The sequence below is a fragment of the Dromiciops gliroides genome, chromosome 2, assembly GCF_019393635.1.
Source record: "Dromiciops gliroides isolate mDroGli1 chromosome 2, mDroGli1.pri, whole genome shotgun sequence".
NCBI lineage: Eukaryota > Metazoa > Chordata > Mammalia > Microbiotheria > Microbiotheriidae > Dromiciops > Dromiciops gliroides.
The window spans coordinates 212,459,412-212,478,424 of record NC_057862.1 but is presented as its reverse complement, the minus strand read 5'-3'; the positions used below and the strand labels follow the sequence as shown (position 1 = coordinate 212,478,424).

The window sequence follows — 19,013 nt, the reverse complement described above, 5'->3', positions numbered from 1 at the left end:
GCTACAACAACAAAAATAGCTGGTTTATTTGCCACAATATTCAGTGTAGTTGACCTTGGGGGGGGGGGCGGGTATCTTTAGCTGCACAGTGTTCCCTCTTGTTCCTCTTATTGATACTTTTTCTTAGGGTTTTGACCTAGAAAATCATGTTTTGTTTTGTTATGCTTGTTTTTCATTCTTATTTATGATAGTTTTGTGCTTTTTGGTGTGTTTCTGTGGATGTCTAGTAAATGATCTTTAGCAGTTTGTTTTTATAATTTGATGTGTAACACTCTTCCAGAAATCTAGTAATTACCAGACAATTTTTAGCTTTTTTTTTTTCTTTTGTAGAATCCTCACAAGTTCTTTCCGGATGAACGTTTTGGGGATGAAAGTCCACTCTTGACCGTGAAACAGTCTGGGCGATGTCGAGTCAACAGTACTCCAACTGCAGAAACCATGTTTACAGATCTAGACACTTTTGTGGCCTTCCATCCACCCTTGCCTCCTCCACCACCCCCCTACCATCCTCCAGCTACTCCACTTCACAGCCAGTTCAAAGTTGGTTGGAAACAAAGAGCTCCCAGTCAGCATCCTTCACGTTCTTTTTCTTATCCGTGCAACCATTCGCTATTTCATACAAGAACAGCTCCCAAAGCTGTCCCTCCTCCAGTCTATTTACCTGGTATCAAAGCAGAGCCACCTGATTGCACTAATACTACAGGATCAGGGAGACAAACAGTTGCTGCAACTGCAACAATGATGACAGCTGAGAAACAGGTAAGTCAATGTTTAAGTAACCTCCTGAAGTGGATAGGTTTAAAAGAATGCCAAAAGTCCTTTTTAGGCCCCACAGGCAAACACTAGTGCTTAAAAACAGTACTGTTAAGGGAAAATGGAAAAAGAGAAGAAGAAAGGGAATGGGTAAAGAAAGCAAAGGAATTTTTTTTTTTTTTTAGTGAGGCAGTTGGGGTTAAGTGACTTGCCCAGGGTCACACAGCTAGTAAGTGTTAAGTGTCTGAGGCCGGATTTGAACTCAGGTACTCCTGACTCCAGGGCTGGTGCTCTATCCACTGAGCCACCTAGCTGCCCCACAAAGGAAAATTTAAAGAAAATAAGATGTATTTAGTTAGAATAGAAGAGGGGCACTAGTTTCATGCCCCTAGTTAAAAGAAAGCAACAGCTTTACAGTTTGACCTAAAAGGAGCAAAAAATGAACCTGCATATATTTTTGTAATGATCTGTTCATGCATACTTTAAAATTTTTAAACACAATTTGAATCTATTATTCTGTACTTACACTTCAGAAGGATGTGATTTCACATAATTTAGGATGAAACCATATATGTCTTTGATGTTTTGTCCAAAAGACTACCCATACATTACTTTTACCAGCTCTTCCTTCTTTATTGTTGTTTGTGGTGAGGCAATTGGGGTTAAGTCACTTGCCCAGGGTCACACAGCTACTAAGTTGTCAAGGGTCTGAGGCTGGATTTGAACTCAGGTCCTCCTGAATCCAGGGCCAGAGCTCTATCCACTGCACCACCTAGCTGCCCCTAGCTCTTCCTTCTAATACATTAAAATCCTCAGGCATATTTTTTCATCAGCAAGATCAATTTGCTTTGAAAACTTAAAGTAGTTGAAGCTGTTAGCTGTATTGAGAAATGAGACCTTTTTTGATTTTGTACTGTAATAGTCTAATTGATTTTACTTTAGGTCATACTATGAGGAAAACTTTTCTAAATATTGCCTCTTACTGTCACAATATCAGTAAAATTGAATTCAAAGAGGTGGTTATACATGTATTTGACAGAGAACCACATTATAATTTGGCTCAATAGGCTTTTGAATTTAATTAGAATATTTAGTGAGAGAAAACATGATTCTCTGCCCCACAAAAGAAAATTCCATACAGAAAAAAGTAAGATATAATACAGATAGCTTGTGGTGTGTCTTCCCTTCAGTTCTAAACCTATAAAAAGGATTCCTCTATTTCAATCCTTCTTTTTAGACCATAGAATCATAATCAGATGTCACAAATTTTAATCCCATATTTCCATCAGTGTCATAAAATTGACTAAACTTAAATAATAGAACATAGAGTCATTGAATTTTTTGAGTTGGAAAAAAACCTTGGTCATATAAGCCAAGCTTCCCATTGGAAGAAAGAAATTGAGATGCACAGAGCTTAAATGATTTATGCAGTATCACATATTTAGCACAGCTGTCTTTTAAGGATAGTTCTAATATGATCATTTCTTTGGGCTTTTTCCTCCTCTTTCCTGCAGTGTACTCAGCCTATGCTCAATGAGCTGATGCCAGATATTGCCATGGGCGTGTCAACAATATCACTCAAGGACAGGAGGCTGCCTGAACTTGCTGTTGACACAGAATTAAGCCAACCAGTTTCCGAGGTAGGATCAGGACCTCCCCAACACATATCATGTATCCAGCAGAGGCACATGAACACTTCTCGAAAGAAACACACACTAGAGCAAAAAACGGATGTTAGAGAAAATCAGCAAGAATACCCAGATTTCTATGATTTCTCAAATGCTGCTTGCAGACCTTCTACTCCAGCTCCTACCAGGCATTCCCCTTCGCCTCCACAAGGTGTATATTTTGGTCCAGATTTATATAGCCACAGTAAGGCATCACCAAGTGGCTTAAAGTCAGCATACCTACCTAACCAGATCTCCCCTAAAAAGCAAGAAGAAACTAGGAGAGAACATATGCTTTCTCAAGATGGGCATCAACAGAGACAAAAGAATGAGCCAGTACACCTTGATGTTGTTGAACAACCATCCCAACGGTTGGATTTGGCATTAGCTGTCCAGGAAAACGCTAGTAATGGTCCAGCTCATGTCAGGGGACGAACAAAAATGGAAACTGATTTGACATATGGGCTTACTTCTAATAGAACTTCACTCTCTGCATGTAGCTCTGAAACTCCAGAAGAGAGGTCCAGGAGGAGACTGGCAGATGGTGAGTCCTTGGAACATGGAGCCCAGAGAAATACAGAGTTGGAAAGGGAAGATTCAGTAAGCAGAGGAAGGAGGTCTCCAAGCAAACCAGACTTTTTATACAAAAAGTCTGCCCTCTAAAAGTAACCTCCAAACGGTCTGTGCCTGAGATGTGGAACATCCCATTTTATGACACAACCGGACAACTTTCAGACAAATTTCTTAAAGCCAGCAGATAACTCAGTTTCACTTTATTTTGCTCAAGTTTTTGTATATACGATGTTGATTAGACATAGCATGCTGTGAGGGTTTGTTTTTGAAATGCTGCATCTGGTTTTATTTTGTGTTTTGAGCAATTGTGTTGAGGAAGCCTTTTTAAGAGAAACCAAGCTGGCACTTTTTTTAAACAAATCAATAGTTTTTGCACCTCTACATTTATTTTACCCACATTAATTTTTGTATCACCTTGTTAAACTTTATCGCCACATTTAAAGGACTGTATTTTCATATTTTTTTTTGCATTTCACCTTTCACCTACCAATTTCCATGTGCAGTGGGTTGCACACTGAAATGTATTTTCTTATGAAATAGTTATAATGTGTTTATTTTTTAATTATAGGAATTCCAAAGAACAGCACATCAAAATGCTCCTCTCTTTTTAGTGCTAGTACTAGTTTTAGTTCAGAAATCTGCCTGGTCAGTCTCTGCTAAAAGAATCTGTTGTCATCCTTTTTTAATTAAGTCGTGGGAGCTAGTATCTCCAGCTAGTGTCCACCCAGGATCCTGAAGTTTTCTGGTTTAGTGAAGAATGCTGAAGAAAAAAGCTTTCCTTGCCCAATCTAAAATTATTAATTTATTTACAGTGTGAACTCTTAAGTTTGAATTGCTGTAAATTCAAGTAGCAGATGAGCATTTCACAAAATAGGATCTTAATCAAATCAAAGTCCTTCTAATTTTGAAACATTGAAAATGTCAGATTAACATGAGACATACTAACTAGATTTCTGATTCTGAGAGCAAATTCTTCAGCTGAGAGGGGTGAGATGACTGCTTATTGCCTTCAGTGGTCTTGCTGCCTATTGGGGAACAAATAAAAGGGCTTCAGTCTTAAGGATGTCATTTGATGTTTGTAAGAATATGTATACTTTTAAATGTTTTTAATGTATGTCTAATGAATTTTGATGTCATGTGAAGGAAGTTGTGTGATGCATAATGCTTTAAATCACCAAAAAAAGAAAAAAAAAAGTTACACACTACATGTCCTACTTGAACTCCTCTGGGGATGCTGGTTTGGGCATTTACCAAACTATTGCAGCACATAGGATATTTTAAGATCCTCTCCCTAGGAAGAGCAGTACATGAGCTAAGGACTGTTTTTCCCCCTAACCTTACATGTAAATATACTGATGTTTTAGGGTTTTTTTTTTTAATCAATTCTTCAACATTATTTGTGTCAGTTTTGTATTTCACACATACATATATCCAACAGTAGTACTTGGATAAATAAAAGAGGCTTCCTGAATATTCCATCATATATTAATGTTATACAAATATGAATCCTCTCATTCACACTCACTCTTAAACTATGCAGGGCTAGGGGGCCTTTACAAGCTACCATGTAAATTACTTACATGCACTTTTAAGTACATACATTTTTATTGGGTGACAACAGCTCTGATTTTTCCTGATTAACTGTAGTTCTTCCTGCAGATTTTTTCCTACTATATACCCTGTGGATGTACACTCAGGAATATCTCTTGACATTTTTTTAATGCTAACAATAGATAGTCACAAAGACAGGAACGTGTGCTTATACTATACCCAGATAAAACGCTGCCAAGTTGTTTTGCTGTCTTGTTGACTGCTCCTATTAAATTTTGATTTAGGTCATGTTGTATATTTCGTTTGAGAGATCCAAGGGTAAACACTAACAGCATACTTATAAGGTAGACCTACTCATTGCCTTAAAGGCTTTTTTTTTTTTTTTAAGATAGAGAATTATAACAATTCATTCTTACTTAAGGATCTAAACCATATAATAGATGATATAATCTTTAGAGGCCTGACAAGTCTGATTTTAATCCAAAAACAGGAGTTAATGATTCCAGTCTATTCTCTAGTGTGTATTCATATATATTAACATTAATCAGTTGGATACAGTTATAAATTGCTTCTCTGGATCAGACCAGAGTTTTACTGGTAATGCAAATGAGAGTTCCATTTCCTTGATTTTTTTTTTTAATCTTCCTTGTCTCTATTCAGATTATGAATTATTTTGGCTGGTACTATTGAAACCTGCACATTCACTTTTAATAAGAATTAATAAATTTTCCTTCCACATTACCCAAATTATTTTAAAATGACCACTGCTCATAATTTGATTTACTTACAAAATCTACATTTTCAGCTAAGAATTAGTTTGAATAACTGACTAAAATATTGATATGGGGAAAAACCGCTTTAGTGTATGGCACTATAGACTGATAACATGCAGAAGGATACTATGTCTGTGATGCATGTGTCTTATTAGATTAATTATCAGTTATCTTGCTGTATTTTATGGTATGTAATTTGTAAATTGAATAGCTGTGTGCCAATGGCTTTTAAACACATCTATTAAATCTTTGTATGCTGTGATAAGATAAATGAGATTACTGCAGAAGGTTGTTTTTGGAAAACAGTGTATATTTAAGGGCCACAGACAATGGTATTTTATATGATACAAAAGCATTTTAAAATAACCAAATCACAAAAATACCAGATCTCCATGAGACAATCGGCTGCTCAGACAATCTCCATTTTCAGTACTCATAGCGTGTTAGAGTGGGTAGACAACTCATGTTGCTCTCACTATGGAAGAAGAAAAGATACTACCTTCCTGAAAGTGCTGTTAGTATTTGTTTCCTTTTTAGTTTAGTTTTATAATTTTATTAAACAATGATTGGGGGGGGGTAAATGTATGGTGGCATAAAAATTGTTTGTGGAACTTAATGTTTTTAAAATCTTGGTATAATGTAGTCTTCACACCATGCCCATTAGCTTTCCCCAAGTAAATCTTGGGCCTAAACTCTTGCAACACTTCATTTATCAATTAAACATTAAGGGCTTTGCTAGGATCTCTTTGTAATTAAGTCCTTCTGTAGAAATTATGTATGAAACTTTGCCAGACTCTTGTAATTCTTGTAGTATGAGCTTCCCCCAAGTTTTTATTCACTTTTTATTATCACAGTGATCTTTTATGGTATTTTCTTTTTGTTTATTGGAGAGGCTTTTCAGTAAAGTTGAGTGGGCACAGTATTTGTATTAACTGGAAACAATGTAATGGGGTGGGGAAGACTGGTATCCCTCTACAGAAACTTAGGTTAATAAGTCTCTTAATACATCTATCTCTAGAGGCAAAGAATTGCTTCCTCAATAACTATTCTTTATTAAACATAATGGTTTCATTACAAAAGAAACAAGTTTGCCTATTTTGGGGGGCAGGAAGAGAAAACTTTTTTTTCTGAAGCACATATGAGATGGCTTAGTTATTCTAAGATTTCAATCTGATATTGAATTCAAAGGGGAGAAATGCTTTGTTTTCTTTTTTTTTTTTTTAATCAGAGTGCGTGATGGGTGCTAATTCCCCTTCTTTCATGGTTTGCTCTGTGTGGTAATTATTTTAAAACTTCATCACAAATAAGCTCATGAAAATAGCTGGAGTACACACTACTTAAAAGTATTTTTCTTATTTTGTTAATGCCCTAAAAATAATTTTTTTCTGAAGTTGTAACTGTCTATCTTTTCTGTCCCATACATTACAATAGTTATTTTGTAATTATTGTATCGGCAGGACCCTTAATGATTCCCCTTTGGTCTAATCCCCCCATCTCCCCTTCCCACCAAAAAATCCTGTCATTTATTCCCTAGTCTGAATATTATGATGCTGTGGCCCTTGTTATAGAAAGGATACATACAAGTATTCTATTTGTCTTGAAAGTAATTTCTTGTCTTTATGTGGTTCTTTTTAAGAGATTAGACATGATGTGGAAACATCATTTGTGTGGCTATTCATGACCGTGTATCTGTTTTAAAATGTGCAGGTGGTGGGAAAACCTGCCCGTGGATATGGGGTACCTGAAAGATCAAGAAGGTAAATCTGCAGTTGGCATATAGTAATCCACCTGTATTTCTGAAAGGTGGTATCTTCTACAATACTGCATTTTCTTGGTGTTGTGCTGTATGGTAATAAAGTCCAAGTGCCTTCAATGTTAAGGCTCAGAAAATTTTTCTTAAACCGATTTCATGTCCTATGCAAGTGTTTTCTACAACCTGCATAACCAGTACTTTGTAAAACTTGTTTACGCTTCAATTGTACATAGTGTTTTTTAAAAATATATATATATATAGTATTTTTATTTAGGTACCTCCAAACTTGAATTCCAGTCTGTGTGATGCATTGTAAAACAATACATTTCTCTTTTGAGTACCATTACAGTTGTACAAAGGTTTTCACTGGTTCTATTTTTCTACTGTTACTGAAAAGCATGTAACACTGACTTTATCCTACATATAGTTGGCATTTCAAATAAATGGATTGTATAGAAATTTACTGAGTTGGATAGTCTTTTTGAGCAGTTAACCTGAGTATATCATACTGCAATAGAAGAGTCATCCCAGTCTTTGAAGATAGACTAAAGGATTGTTAGTTTGCCCTTCTCTGGGTTTGGAATTGCAACAAGCATATTAATATGGGGTATCTTACATGTCATTGCACTGATGACATTCAAATATAAAATTCATTATTCTCCACACATCATCAAAACATTTCTAAGATTGACATTCCCTGTTTTACAAATTTGGGAAAAGACTCATGACTTGTATAGATGACATCATTCATTCAACAAACATGTGCAGGACATTGGCTGAGGTATCACTGGATGCTAAAAGATTTCCTTTCTTCCAGTTGCTTATAGTGTTAGATCTAGCATTTCTATCTTTTGAACCTAGGCTGAGAAATAAAGACACTTTAATACTTTTAAGTTTTTACTTAGCAATGTAAGTACAAATAAATAAGATTTAGGTGCTTCAAAGATATATAATTTCATAACACTAGACAGTCATCCAGAGTTGATGTGCTCAAAATTATGAACCTCGGGGGCAGGTAGGTGGTGCAGTAGATAAAGCTTCAGCCCTGGATTCAGGAGGACCTGAGTTCAAATCTAGCCTCAGACACTTGACACTAACTAGCTGTGTGACCCTGAGCAAGTCACTTAGCCCTCCTTGCCCCACAAAAAAAAAAAAGGCTATTTTCTTCCCGGTGTACAGTTATGGAAGCTGTGTTTTTCAGTGTTTTGTTTAATTATTGTATTGGCAAACCCTTAATTGATTATCAGGAAGGAGAAAGTCTACTTCAGGCATAGAAGGCACCATGAACAAAGATCCTAAGACTGGACAGTATAGGATGAGGAATAAAATGTCCAAACTGAACTGTAGATTTTGTGGAGGGGAAAGTTACAATTCCAACACATGTGACAAATAATCAACTAGTCTTTACTTGAAGACTTGAAGGATAATCCACTTATTACTACCTTGGACAGTCACTTCCACTTTTGGAAATTTGTAATTGTTAGGAAGCTTTTCCTTATATCAAGCCTAAATCTGATTCTTTGCAACTTCTACCCACTACCACCAAATTTGCCTTCTGAGGCCAATCAAAATAATTCACATCCATTTTCCACACAATAACCTTTCAGATACTTGTTGATAGCTATTATGACTCCTCAAAGTCATCTCCAGGCTAAACATCTCAGATTCCTATAAATAACCCGCAATACTGTATGAACTCAAAACCTTTCACCATCCTAGTTGCCTTCCTCAAAGGATCATCGATTTAGAACTGAAAAGGACCTCAGAGGCCTTCTCATCTAATCCCCTAGTTTTATAGATGAGGAAACCGAGGCCTAGGGAACTTAAGTAATTTGCCCAAAATCATACAAGTGATAAGCATCAGAAATAAAATTTAAACCCAGATCCTCTGACTCCACAGCAAATGCTCATTCTATTAAGAACCATCTTCATGGGGCAGCTAGATGGCGCAGTGGTTAAAGCACCGGCCCTGAATTCAGGAGTACCTGAGTTCAAATCCGGCCTCAGACACTTGACACTTACTAGCTGTGTGACCCTGGGCAAGTCACTTAACCCCCATTGCCTGCAAAAAAAAAAAAAAAAAGAACCATCTTCATGGGGCAGCTAGGTGGCGCAGTGGATAGAGCACTGGCCCTGGATTCAGGAGGAACTGAGTTCAAATCTGCCCTCAGACACTTAACACTTACTAGCTGTGTGACCCTGGGCAAGTCACTCAACCCCAGTTGCCTCACCAAAAAAAGAACCATCTTCAGGAAGTGTGTGTGTGTGTGTGTGCATGTGCATGTGTATGCTTTGTCTAACTCAAAAATGCCATACCTCATAGTAGTCTATTGAAACTAAATAAAACTTTGGTTTTGGATCAGATGCTGTTTTGACAGTGAAGGATAACCTTCCCCAAGCAGAAACAACAGGCACTGACCAAAATTTCCCTCAAAATTTCTTCAGTGAGATCAGCAATAAGACATTGGTGAAAAGAGCCTAACAGTGGTGTTGGGTTGTCTTTCTGATGGGTCCTGGTATTCCTATATGTTAGTGATAGTCTGGCTGGATATTCTCCTGCTTACTAGTGACCTCACTAAAGTGTAACACAACCCTATCCACCCACCACCCACCCAATGATACTCAAGATACATTCCGACCAGATTCTAAGGTCATGAAAGGGAATATAACCTCCCTAGCCCCTGGACACTACATTTTCTTAATGTAGCTGAACACATTGGGGTTGGGGGGGGGGGTGCTACTATATCATACTATTGTCTCATATTGAACTTATACACATAGACCCACAGATTTTTTTAGGGGTAAACTGCTAATCTAAATGTGGAGGGGGGGGGGACAGTGAATCTGTGATTTCAACCTGTATAAATATATATATAAGGAGGCAGCTAGATGGCGCAGTGGATAGAGCACCGGCCCTGGAGTCAGGAGTACCTGAGTTCAAATCCGGCCTCAGACACTTAACACTTACTAGCTGTGTGACCCTGGGCAAGTCACTTAACCCCAATTGCCTCACTAAAAAAATATATATATATATATTTATACATATACATACACACATACATCCAAGTAAGGAAATTCCCTCTACCAATGCAGATTAGAAACTATTTCATGTTTTAAGCAAGGTGCCTGAGAATTGCCCAGGATTACATAGTCAATATGTATGAGAAGCGGACCTTAAACCCAGGTTTTGCTGAGCCTGAAACCTACTCTATCCCACTGAGACATGCCATTTCATTTTATGAGATTCAACCCAACATGCTAGCTTGTTGAGATGGGAGGTTTTGGATCCTCACCGTGTTCCATCATATTTACTTACTCATCCTAATTTTGTATCATCTGCAAGTTGTTGGGGTTTTTTAATCTTTTTTTTTCATCAGCAAGTTTTATAAAGATGGCCTCAATCCAAAGCAGTGACAAGACAGTTAACCAGCCATGGCCAAATATGGATTCCTGGGTACTCTAGAGACATTTTTCCAAGTTGACGTTGAGCCATTTAATGACCATTCTTGGTCCGGACATTTAGCCAATACATCATTCACCAAACTGTACTTTTGTCTAACCCACATACCTCTTTTCCATAAGAATAGCCTAATGCTTTGCTAAAATCAAGATTAATTATACTACCAGCATTTCATTGCTCTACCAGTTTAGTCAAGTACAAAGGTATGTTGGATACAATTCACCTATCTTGGCAAGAGTCTCTAGTATAGGTCTGGTGATGGAGAAGATGAAGTAACCTGACCTACAAGGCCTAAGCTTGGGGTGGGGCCCAAATCAAGCATAGGCAGTGTTCAGTGTGACCTAGGAGGCACTGCACATTCCAAAGGAAAATGCTGAGTGTGTTATCTGAAGACCAAAACAAAAGCTGTTGGTGATGACATCAGGAACAAGGGAAGGAATTAGGTGTTAGAACTGTAATAAAGTTACTTATACTTTCATACCACAAAAAATCCACAATTTCATCTGTAGATCACAACTCACCCTTATCTTATAAGGAAGTCTTCATGAGTTGTCTTGGCTGAAAAATTCATTGCTCTGCATCCACCTGCTGGTAAGGTTGATGTTTGTTATGCTAAAAGTTCCTCTCCAGTTCTCTACTCATAGTCTTTTGGTCCGATCTACCTGGCATAGCACTAAAGAACCCAAGGTAATCTCCATACCATACTTAGACAGCAGAGGAAGACTCATGGAGAATGTTTGCAACTCCCTAAATTCCCCAACTTGAGGACCCTACTCCATGCTCATGGCATGTAAGATATATGTCTAGAGGGACAGCTAGGTGGCGCAGTGGATAAAGCACCAGCCCTGGATTCAGAAAGACCTGAGTTCAAATCCGGCCTCAGACACTTGACACTTACTAGCTGTGTGACCCTGGGCAAGTCACTTAACCCTCATTGCCCAGCAAAAAAAAAAATTTTTTTAAAGCAGACACTAAGATAAGATTCTTTTTTTAAAAGGGGGTTATCAAGGACAAGGATGCTCAGATATTTTTACAAGGCTGGCTCCAACAGAAGGTGTTTCTCAGAGAGGCATAAAGTCTACTTATTATTCTAGGGAAGTAGATCAGTAGATAGGGACTTATTTGCTGTCCCAGACATTTGGAGAAACAATTGATACATAGCACCCAAATGGTTCTGAGGTTTTCCTTACATGCACTAGCACATTGTTTGGCTTTAGTTTGAAGTTCAGTTGGAGGGCATTTTGATCTCATTAATTCAGGGTTTCATAAAATTCTTTTGAAAAATAAGGCAGTTCCATCAAATCCAAGCATTTTATATATTAATAAAACATAGTTTGCTTATCATCATCATTATTACTACCATTACCCCACCATATTGGATAGAGCACTAGACTTAGCATCAATAAGGTCAAATCCTGCCTTGATATTTACTACCTGTGTTACTTTGGGCAAGTTGCTTAATCCCTTTCAGCCTCAGTTTCCTCATCTGTAAAATAAAGATGATAAAAAGAGTACCTACATCCCAGGGTTAATGATCAAATGAGAAAAGTGCTTTGCGAATCTTCCCGCACTATATAAACATTAGCTTTCTTTACTACTCTCTCCAGTAATTCAGAACTTTAGTTGTTGCTCTCCATGAATTGCAGTGGCCAAGGGTTGCTTCTCTGTACACATAGCTAGTTTAAGCCTCAGATAAAAGACCACTTATTTCAGGCTCAACCTTTTCAGTATAAGTCCTGCTAAAGCATGCCTTCCAATGGCTTTTAAGAGCTCAGGGTCAGGGGCAGCTAGGTGGCGCAGTGGATAGAGCACTGGCCCTAGAGTCAGGAGGACCTGAGTTCAAATGTGGCCTCAGACAATTGACACTAGCTGTGTGACCTGGGCAAGTCACTGTGGAAATTTATTTTGATTTGGGGACCCTACCTTTGGGCTGAGGTTAGAAAGCCTTAGGCCCTCAGGGTCTCTTCTGTGTGGGAGGTGCTGGTGCCCCTCCCCCTCAGCTTCAGCTGAGCCAAAAAGCCCCGTGGACTGTACAAGACACCAGGTCAGATATCTGGGGGGAAAAAGCCCCCAGCTCCCTCCACCCTGAGCAGAGCTATCCCAGAGATCCTGGACTTGTCCAGGCCGGGCTCTGGTATAGCCTGTGCTGAGGCACGGGATGCTCGAGCATCTCCCCAGCCACAGCCACAGCCCTGACTGGTGGATTGGCTTGGTGTGTGGGCGCAGGAAGCCCCGAGATTTGAGCAGAGAGAAGGAAAGATATATATAGACCTGGGGGTTAGACTCAGAGGCATGCAGAGAAGAAAACTGGAGGCTGGCTGACAAGATTAGAAGAAGGGTGGCAGACAAGAGACAGGGGCTACAAGGATGCAGGAGAAGGCTAAAGGACTAGGAGCAGAGAAAAGAGAGGCCCGAAGGGCAGACTGACGGAGCAGACAGACAGAAGGTCGGTGAGAGAGAAACACAGGGGTTCAGAGGTGGCAGTAAGGAGAGGAAAGTTAAAAGCACTGGGATTTACAAAGTGAAAGGGATTCAGAAATAGAATAAAGGACCTGAGTGCCCTAAGGCAAGACACAGCTAAGGCCCTTATTGTAATAAAGAAGTTCCAGGGGGCAGCTAGGTGGTGCAGTGGATAGAGCACCGGCCCTGGAGTCAGGAGGACCTGAGTTCCAATCCGGCCTCAGACACTTAACACTTACTAGCTGTGTGGCCCTGGGCAAGTCACTTAACCCCAATTGCCTCACTTAAAAAAAAAAAAAAAGAAGTTCCAGGTGCAGCACGTGGGAAAGAGACACAGTAGAAAGAGACTCACTGCAATGAAGTCAGGTTGTACATTTTATTTCCCTGTATTCTGAAGTTTAAATAGTATCTCATAAATAAACTCTTGTTTTGATTATTTAGTTAAGAGGCTTCTTAATATTTTGCTTATCAATTTGGGGAGTGGAGCAGTGTGGTGGAACTTTATAAAGGGCCCATGCTAAATTAATAGGAGTCAGATAGCCAGTAAGTCAAAAGTCCCCAGATTAGTCATCCACAGATTAGTCCCCCCAAATTAGCCACAGTCATTCAAAAATATTCTTACATTTGAATGGCAACCACGGCAGGACTTACGAACCAATTTTAATTTTTCTAAACTTATCATTTTCATATACTTATAATTTTTCATAAGTCCAAAATTATAAAATTTTCCAAATTAGATATAGTTATTAATAATTAATTGTTTTATATCACTTAACCCTCATTGCCCTGCAAAAAATAAATAAATAAATAAATAAATAAAAGAGTTCAGGGTAAAAAAAAAAGTTCAGGGTCAACTTGATGTGAGATGGATTTAGGGTCAAATTGATCATAGGTCACCCCAAAAGAATTACAAGACTCAGTGACTCAGTTTCCCAAGTTTTATTGAAATACTGTGAGTGTGGGGCAGCTAGGTGGTGCAGTGGATAGAGCACCGGCCCTGGAGTCAGGAGAACCTGAGTTCAAATCCAGCCTCAGACACAACACTTACTAGCTGTGTGACCCTGGGCAAGTCACAACCCCAATTGCCTCACTAAAAATTAATTAATTTTTTAAAAATAAAGAACTGGACCTTATTAACCTGGAAATTAAGGAAACAGTCAATATAAGAGAAAATAAAGTCTTTAATCGGGGCAGAGGAACTATAGCTCGTGGTTTCGCAAAGCTCAGAAGCTAGGAATACCCAAAGATGGGAAAAGAGGACAGGGTTTTTATGGGGTAACAGAAAAAAGGGAACCAAAAGATTGCTCCAGAGTGAAGTATAGCTACTTAATGTAAATGAACCTTTAACAAAAGAAATAATAGAACTGCTCCTAAATTAAGTATAGGCATTACTGACTCTGAATAAAAACTGCTTAATGTAGGTGGACTCTTTTTACATAATAACATAAAGTCCAGGGAGTAAGGTAGGGAAACATTGGGAGGGGATAAGTTGCTTGGGGGAAGGTCCATAAGTCCATCAAGAGTCTGGAAATGACAAAGACAGTCAGCCCCAGGCAATTCATTTGTCTAGGAAAGAGGGGACTGGGTGGGGAATCAGTTCTCAGTAAATTTTGTAGTTCTCAACCTCATTCTACTTCATAGGATCATAAGATCTTAGATTTAGAGCTTCAAGGAACCCTGGAAGTCAATTAATTCAGTTCTTTTACATTGAGTCATTGAGTTTCAATCCATTTACAATCCAGGAAACTGAAACTCTGAGAGTTTAAATAACTTGTCCAGGTTCACATAGCTAGTAAGTAATTGTTTCAGGATTCAAATTCATGGGTTTAATTGTTGTTCTTCCTATCTGGTATAGACATTACTTTGTAATCAAACTATCACAATGAGAAAAGTAAGAGAAAAAGAGACAGAAAGAGGTGAGAAAAGAGAAGAGAGGATAGGACAGAACAGAGATAATAAATAAATTCTGGGGGCAACTGGCCTGTGTTCCTTAGATGATGCATTCTTTGTGTAAAACAGCTTAGTTACGAGAGTTTGAGGCTAGGCTTAGCTTCTCTTGTTCAATCATTTTTCATTCATGTCTGACCACATTTGGGGTTTTCTTGACAAAGATACTGGAGTGGTTTGCCAAGTCTTTCTCCAGCACATTTTACAGATGAGGAAACTGAGGCAAATAGGGTTAAGTGACTTGCCCAGGGCCACACAGCTAGTAAGTGTCAGAGGAAAGATTTAAACTCATTGATAACCACAAATTTACTGAGAATTGACTGATCCCCATCTACTCTCCATTCCCAGGCCAGTGAATTGCCTGGGGCTAACCAATCTTTGTCAATTCCAGACTTTTGACTTATGAATCTCCCCTAAATAAACTATCCCCTCCCAAAGATGCCCCACCTTACTCCCTGGACTTGAGTTTATCATGTAAAAGGATCTACTTACATTAAGTACTTTCTATTTAGAGTTAAGTAATTTTGTTTTCTGTTGTTTTGGGGGTTTTTTTCAGGGCAACAAGGATGAAGTGACTTGCACTGGGTCACACAGCTAATAAGTGTCAAGTGTCTGAGGACAGATTTGAACTCAGGTCCTCCTGAATCCAGAGTCTGTGTTTTATCCACTGTGCTACCTATCTGCCCCTAGAGTTAAGTATTTTCTATACTTAACTCAAGAGCAGTCTTATAGTCCCCTTTGTTAAAGGTTCATTTACATTAAGTAGTGTAATGGGGGAAATGGGGTAGGGGTTGGGTTAGGGTTGGGGTTCTTAGGAATTCCTCTTTAAAGAATTAGACCCTCTTGCACACAAAAGTAGTTAGAATAAGGTGGTAGTTTATTTAGTAACCCATTTGGGATCCTAGAAGTCTGCACCCACTGCCTGAAAAGAACCTAAAGATCCAAGTTTTTCCTCCTCTTTGCCAACATTAAAATTCTTTTATCACAGCCTCAAGGAGTAGGGAGGAGAGGGAGGGAGGGAAGGAAAGAGAGAGGGATAGAATTTGGAACTCAAAACTGTAAACAAATAAACAAAACAAATAAAAAAATGAATGAATGAATGGAAATTCTTTTATCTTCCCCTATGAGGAATGAATTAAAGAAATACAGAATGCCATTGTTGAGACAGACCTTAAACATCCTATTGTTATGGGCCCAGAGCAGCCCAGAAGTTTTCTGGGGCACATCAAAGAACCTTCTCCTTGAGAAACCAAACCAGAGGACAGACACACTGTAATGATGGGAATGATGCCACCTGCTGGAGACTTACTGTAGGAAAGCTCCACCATGAGGAGAAGGCCTCTGAGGGCAAGGCCATGCAGCTTTTCTTTGGCGTCAGGAAGTGATATTTGTTGGTGGGAGGAAGAGGGGGCGAGGTTTGGCTTTCTCGCTCTTTTTCCTCAGGACTCAGGTGGAGAGGGAGCTAGAAATGCACTCTCCCTTTAATAGATAGATGAATCTTAGCTTTCTCTTTCTTTTCCCCCAAATTCTTATTCTCCTTATACATGCTTAAAAGTCTAACTCTTTGCTAAAGCTTATAATTTATTGGCGACCACTCATTAGATATTTTAGACAGACTAGCTAGAATTTTAGCTCCTTACAGATGGCTGACCAAGAAGAGGAAAGCTGAATCTCTGTCTTCTGATCTTCCATTTGGGTAAGATTTCCCCTACCCTGTCCCCTTAAATTGGAAAGTACTGCTAAGTATCTGCTGTTTTCACTTTAAATTTTCAAATGGATCTTTTAACTCCCTAAGTACCCTGTTCCTGATTTTAGTCTGTTTAACCAGACAAATGAGGGATAAGATCATGTTAATGCTCTGTTTTTAGCGGATTTTCATTTTTTATTTTTGTTAGAAGAACCAGAAGGTGCTCACACAAGGGAATACAAATATTCCCCCCTCTCCCATCCATGCCTTTTCAGAGATACTCTGACTCCTGCAGCTTTTCCAAATTTCTACACTAATAGTTGCTCTAATTTTTGCATGCCTGGAGGCAACAACCCAGCCTCTAGAAGCCCTTTAATCCCCTAGAAGTGGGGGAAGGGGAAATCAGGCCTGAGTTCCATTCCCCAGCTGTGCACCACATGGGAGAGGTGGTCCCCTCCCCTCCCTCTGGGACCCCACCCCCTCCTGCCCTCTGGCACCACCTCCTACTCCTCCACCCTCCTCAGAGCATGTGCAGCTTTCTCTACCTACATTTGCAGCTTCTATTCAGTTACCAGAGCAGTCAGGCTCAGCCCTTCCCCAGCCTGGCTGTGATTCTGACTCGACCTGCTGTGGTTCTCCCAAACCAACCTTAGAAAACCCTTTAAGTCCCAGATATGCTTGTTTTGTTCATAATTTTGTTAATCTGCTTTTGTTTTTAATTAGTAAACTTATAAAGCATTTGTATTATGAAAGGACCAACAGACAATATAAAGGGTTAAAGATGACAACCTTTAAGCTGAATAAAAATTACACTCATCATGTATTTCAAGAAGACATAATTTACAGAAATGTAGAAGTAAGCAGCAAGATATTAATATGAGTATGGGGGGGGGGGGAGGAAGCTAGGTGGCACAGTGGATAGAGTACCGGCCTTAGATTCAGGAGTACCTGATTTCAAATCCGGCCCTCAGACACTTGACACTAGCGTGTGGACCCCTGGGCAAGTCAACTTAACCCCCCTTTGTCCCCACAAAAAAAAAATGAGTATTGGGGATTTTAGATATCGGAATCAAAAGTGTTCTAAATTCACTCAGAGAAATAATGTCAGTTCAGAGGTTACATAGGATTTCTATGCTACTACACCTACATTTTGAAATTAACAGTATGGGTTTATTTTCATAGAGATTTTCATGCTTTTAAGATTGTGTTTTATACTTAGTTTAAAAAAAGGGAATATTTGTAAAAGCTTTTTATAGTCATGTGATCAAGTTTATATTTTGTAATACTCTTATTAACATTTAGATTTTCCTAGTTTGAATTTCATTGTCTTTTATTCTTCCATGTGTATTTTCTTCTATTCATTCATCTAATTTTGAAACAATGCAAGATGGTTTTTTTGTTTGTTTGTTTTGTGGGGCAATGGGGGTTAAGTGACTTGCCCAGGATCACACAGCTAGTAAGTGTCAAGCGTCTGAGGCCAGATTTGAATTCAGGTACTCCTGAATCCAGGGCCAATGCTTTATCCACTGCACCACTTAGCTGTCCCCCAAGATGGTTTTGATTTCATAATACAATGTTAATTCTGGGAGTATTTTTGCTCCCATATTCTGGAGTTGTGTGTTTTTTGTTATTTTTTTTTCTCTCAACTGATATTTTGATGAACTCTATAAAGCATTATCCCTGGCAAATGGTTACCATGGCAAGTGTAAATTGATTCTAGAAGTATTGTTTTTGATAAGCATATTCAAAAAAAGAGAACATGAAAAGTTTTCTTTAAAATTGTGTTGTGTTTTAACTCATATTTGTATATGCTTGATTTTTCACAAAAGTAATTGTATACTTCGTTAAAAAAGGGTTATTATTTGAAATTATTGCATAATTGTATATTATATTCTGAGTCAAGGTACATTCACATTTTTTGCGATCATATTATCCTCAATTTTTAAATTCAAATGAGGCTTGGATTATGGGAATTTATCATTTAAGACATTAATTGCCTTCATTCTGAGTTATCAGATGCCAGTTGGCCAGGATGCCATCCAATCACACATTCTTCTGTGAGTTTTGCTGCTCCAGGCATATTCCTATGGTGTTATTTTCCATCCAATCAAAAGAGGAATACATGCAAGAGCAGACATTGAACTGTCACATGAGGGGAGACATGCATGAAGTCAAGGTATGGCCGAGGGAACAGCTTTTGACAAATGTTGAGATTGGTTTCTCTTGGTTTAATTTTTTTCCCACATTATTGTACATATGGCTGGAAGTTTTCATCCCACCCATCTCATTCTACACCTGGCTTCCATGCCCCCTCCTATGTGCCTGATGCCATGGACATCTCAATCCCATGCATCTAATTAAGTCTGACTCAGTTTCCTCCGCCACGGAA

General features: G+C 38.7%; 1 protein-coding gene across 1 annotated transcript in view; it reads left to right on the top strand.

Annotated features, from left to right (window-relative positions):
* Nucleotides 1-7,512, top strand: part of BTBD7 (BTB domain containing 7) — a 99,441-nt gene extending 91,929 nt beyond the window's left edge. The window contains exons 10-11 of the mRNA XM_043987962.1: nucleotides 331-759; nucleotides 2,268-7,512. Coding sequence (XP_043843897.1) covers nucleotides 331-759; nucleotides 2,268-3,083 — 1,245 coding nt within the window. The 3' untranslated portion in view covers nucleotides 3,084-7,512. The remainder of the gene's footprint in view (nucleotides 1-330; nucleotides 760-2,267) is intronic.
* Nucleotides 7,513-19,013: the final 11,501 nt, after the last annotated feature.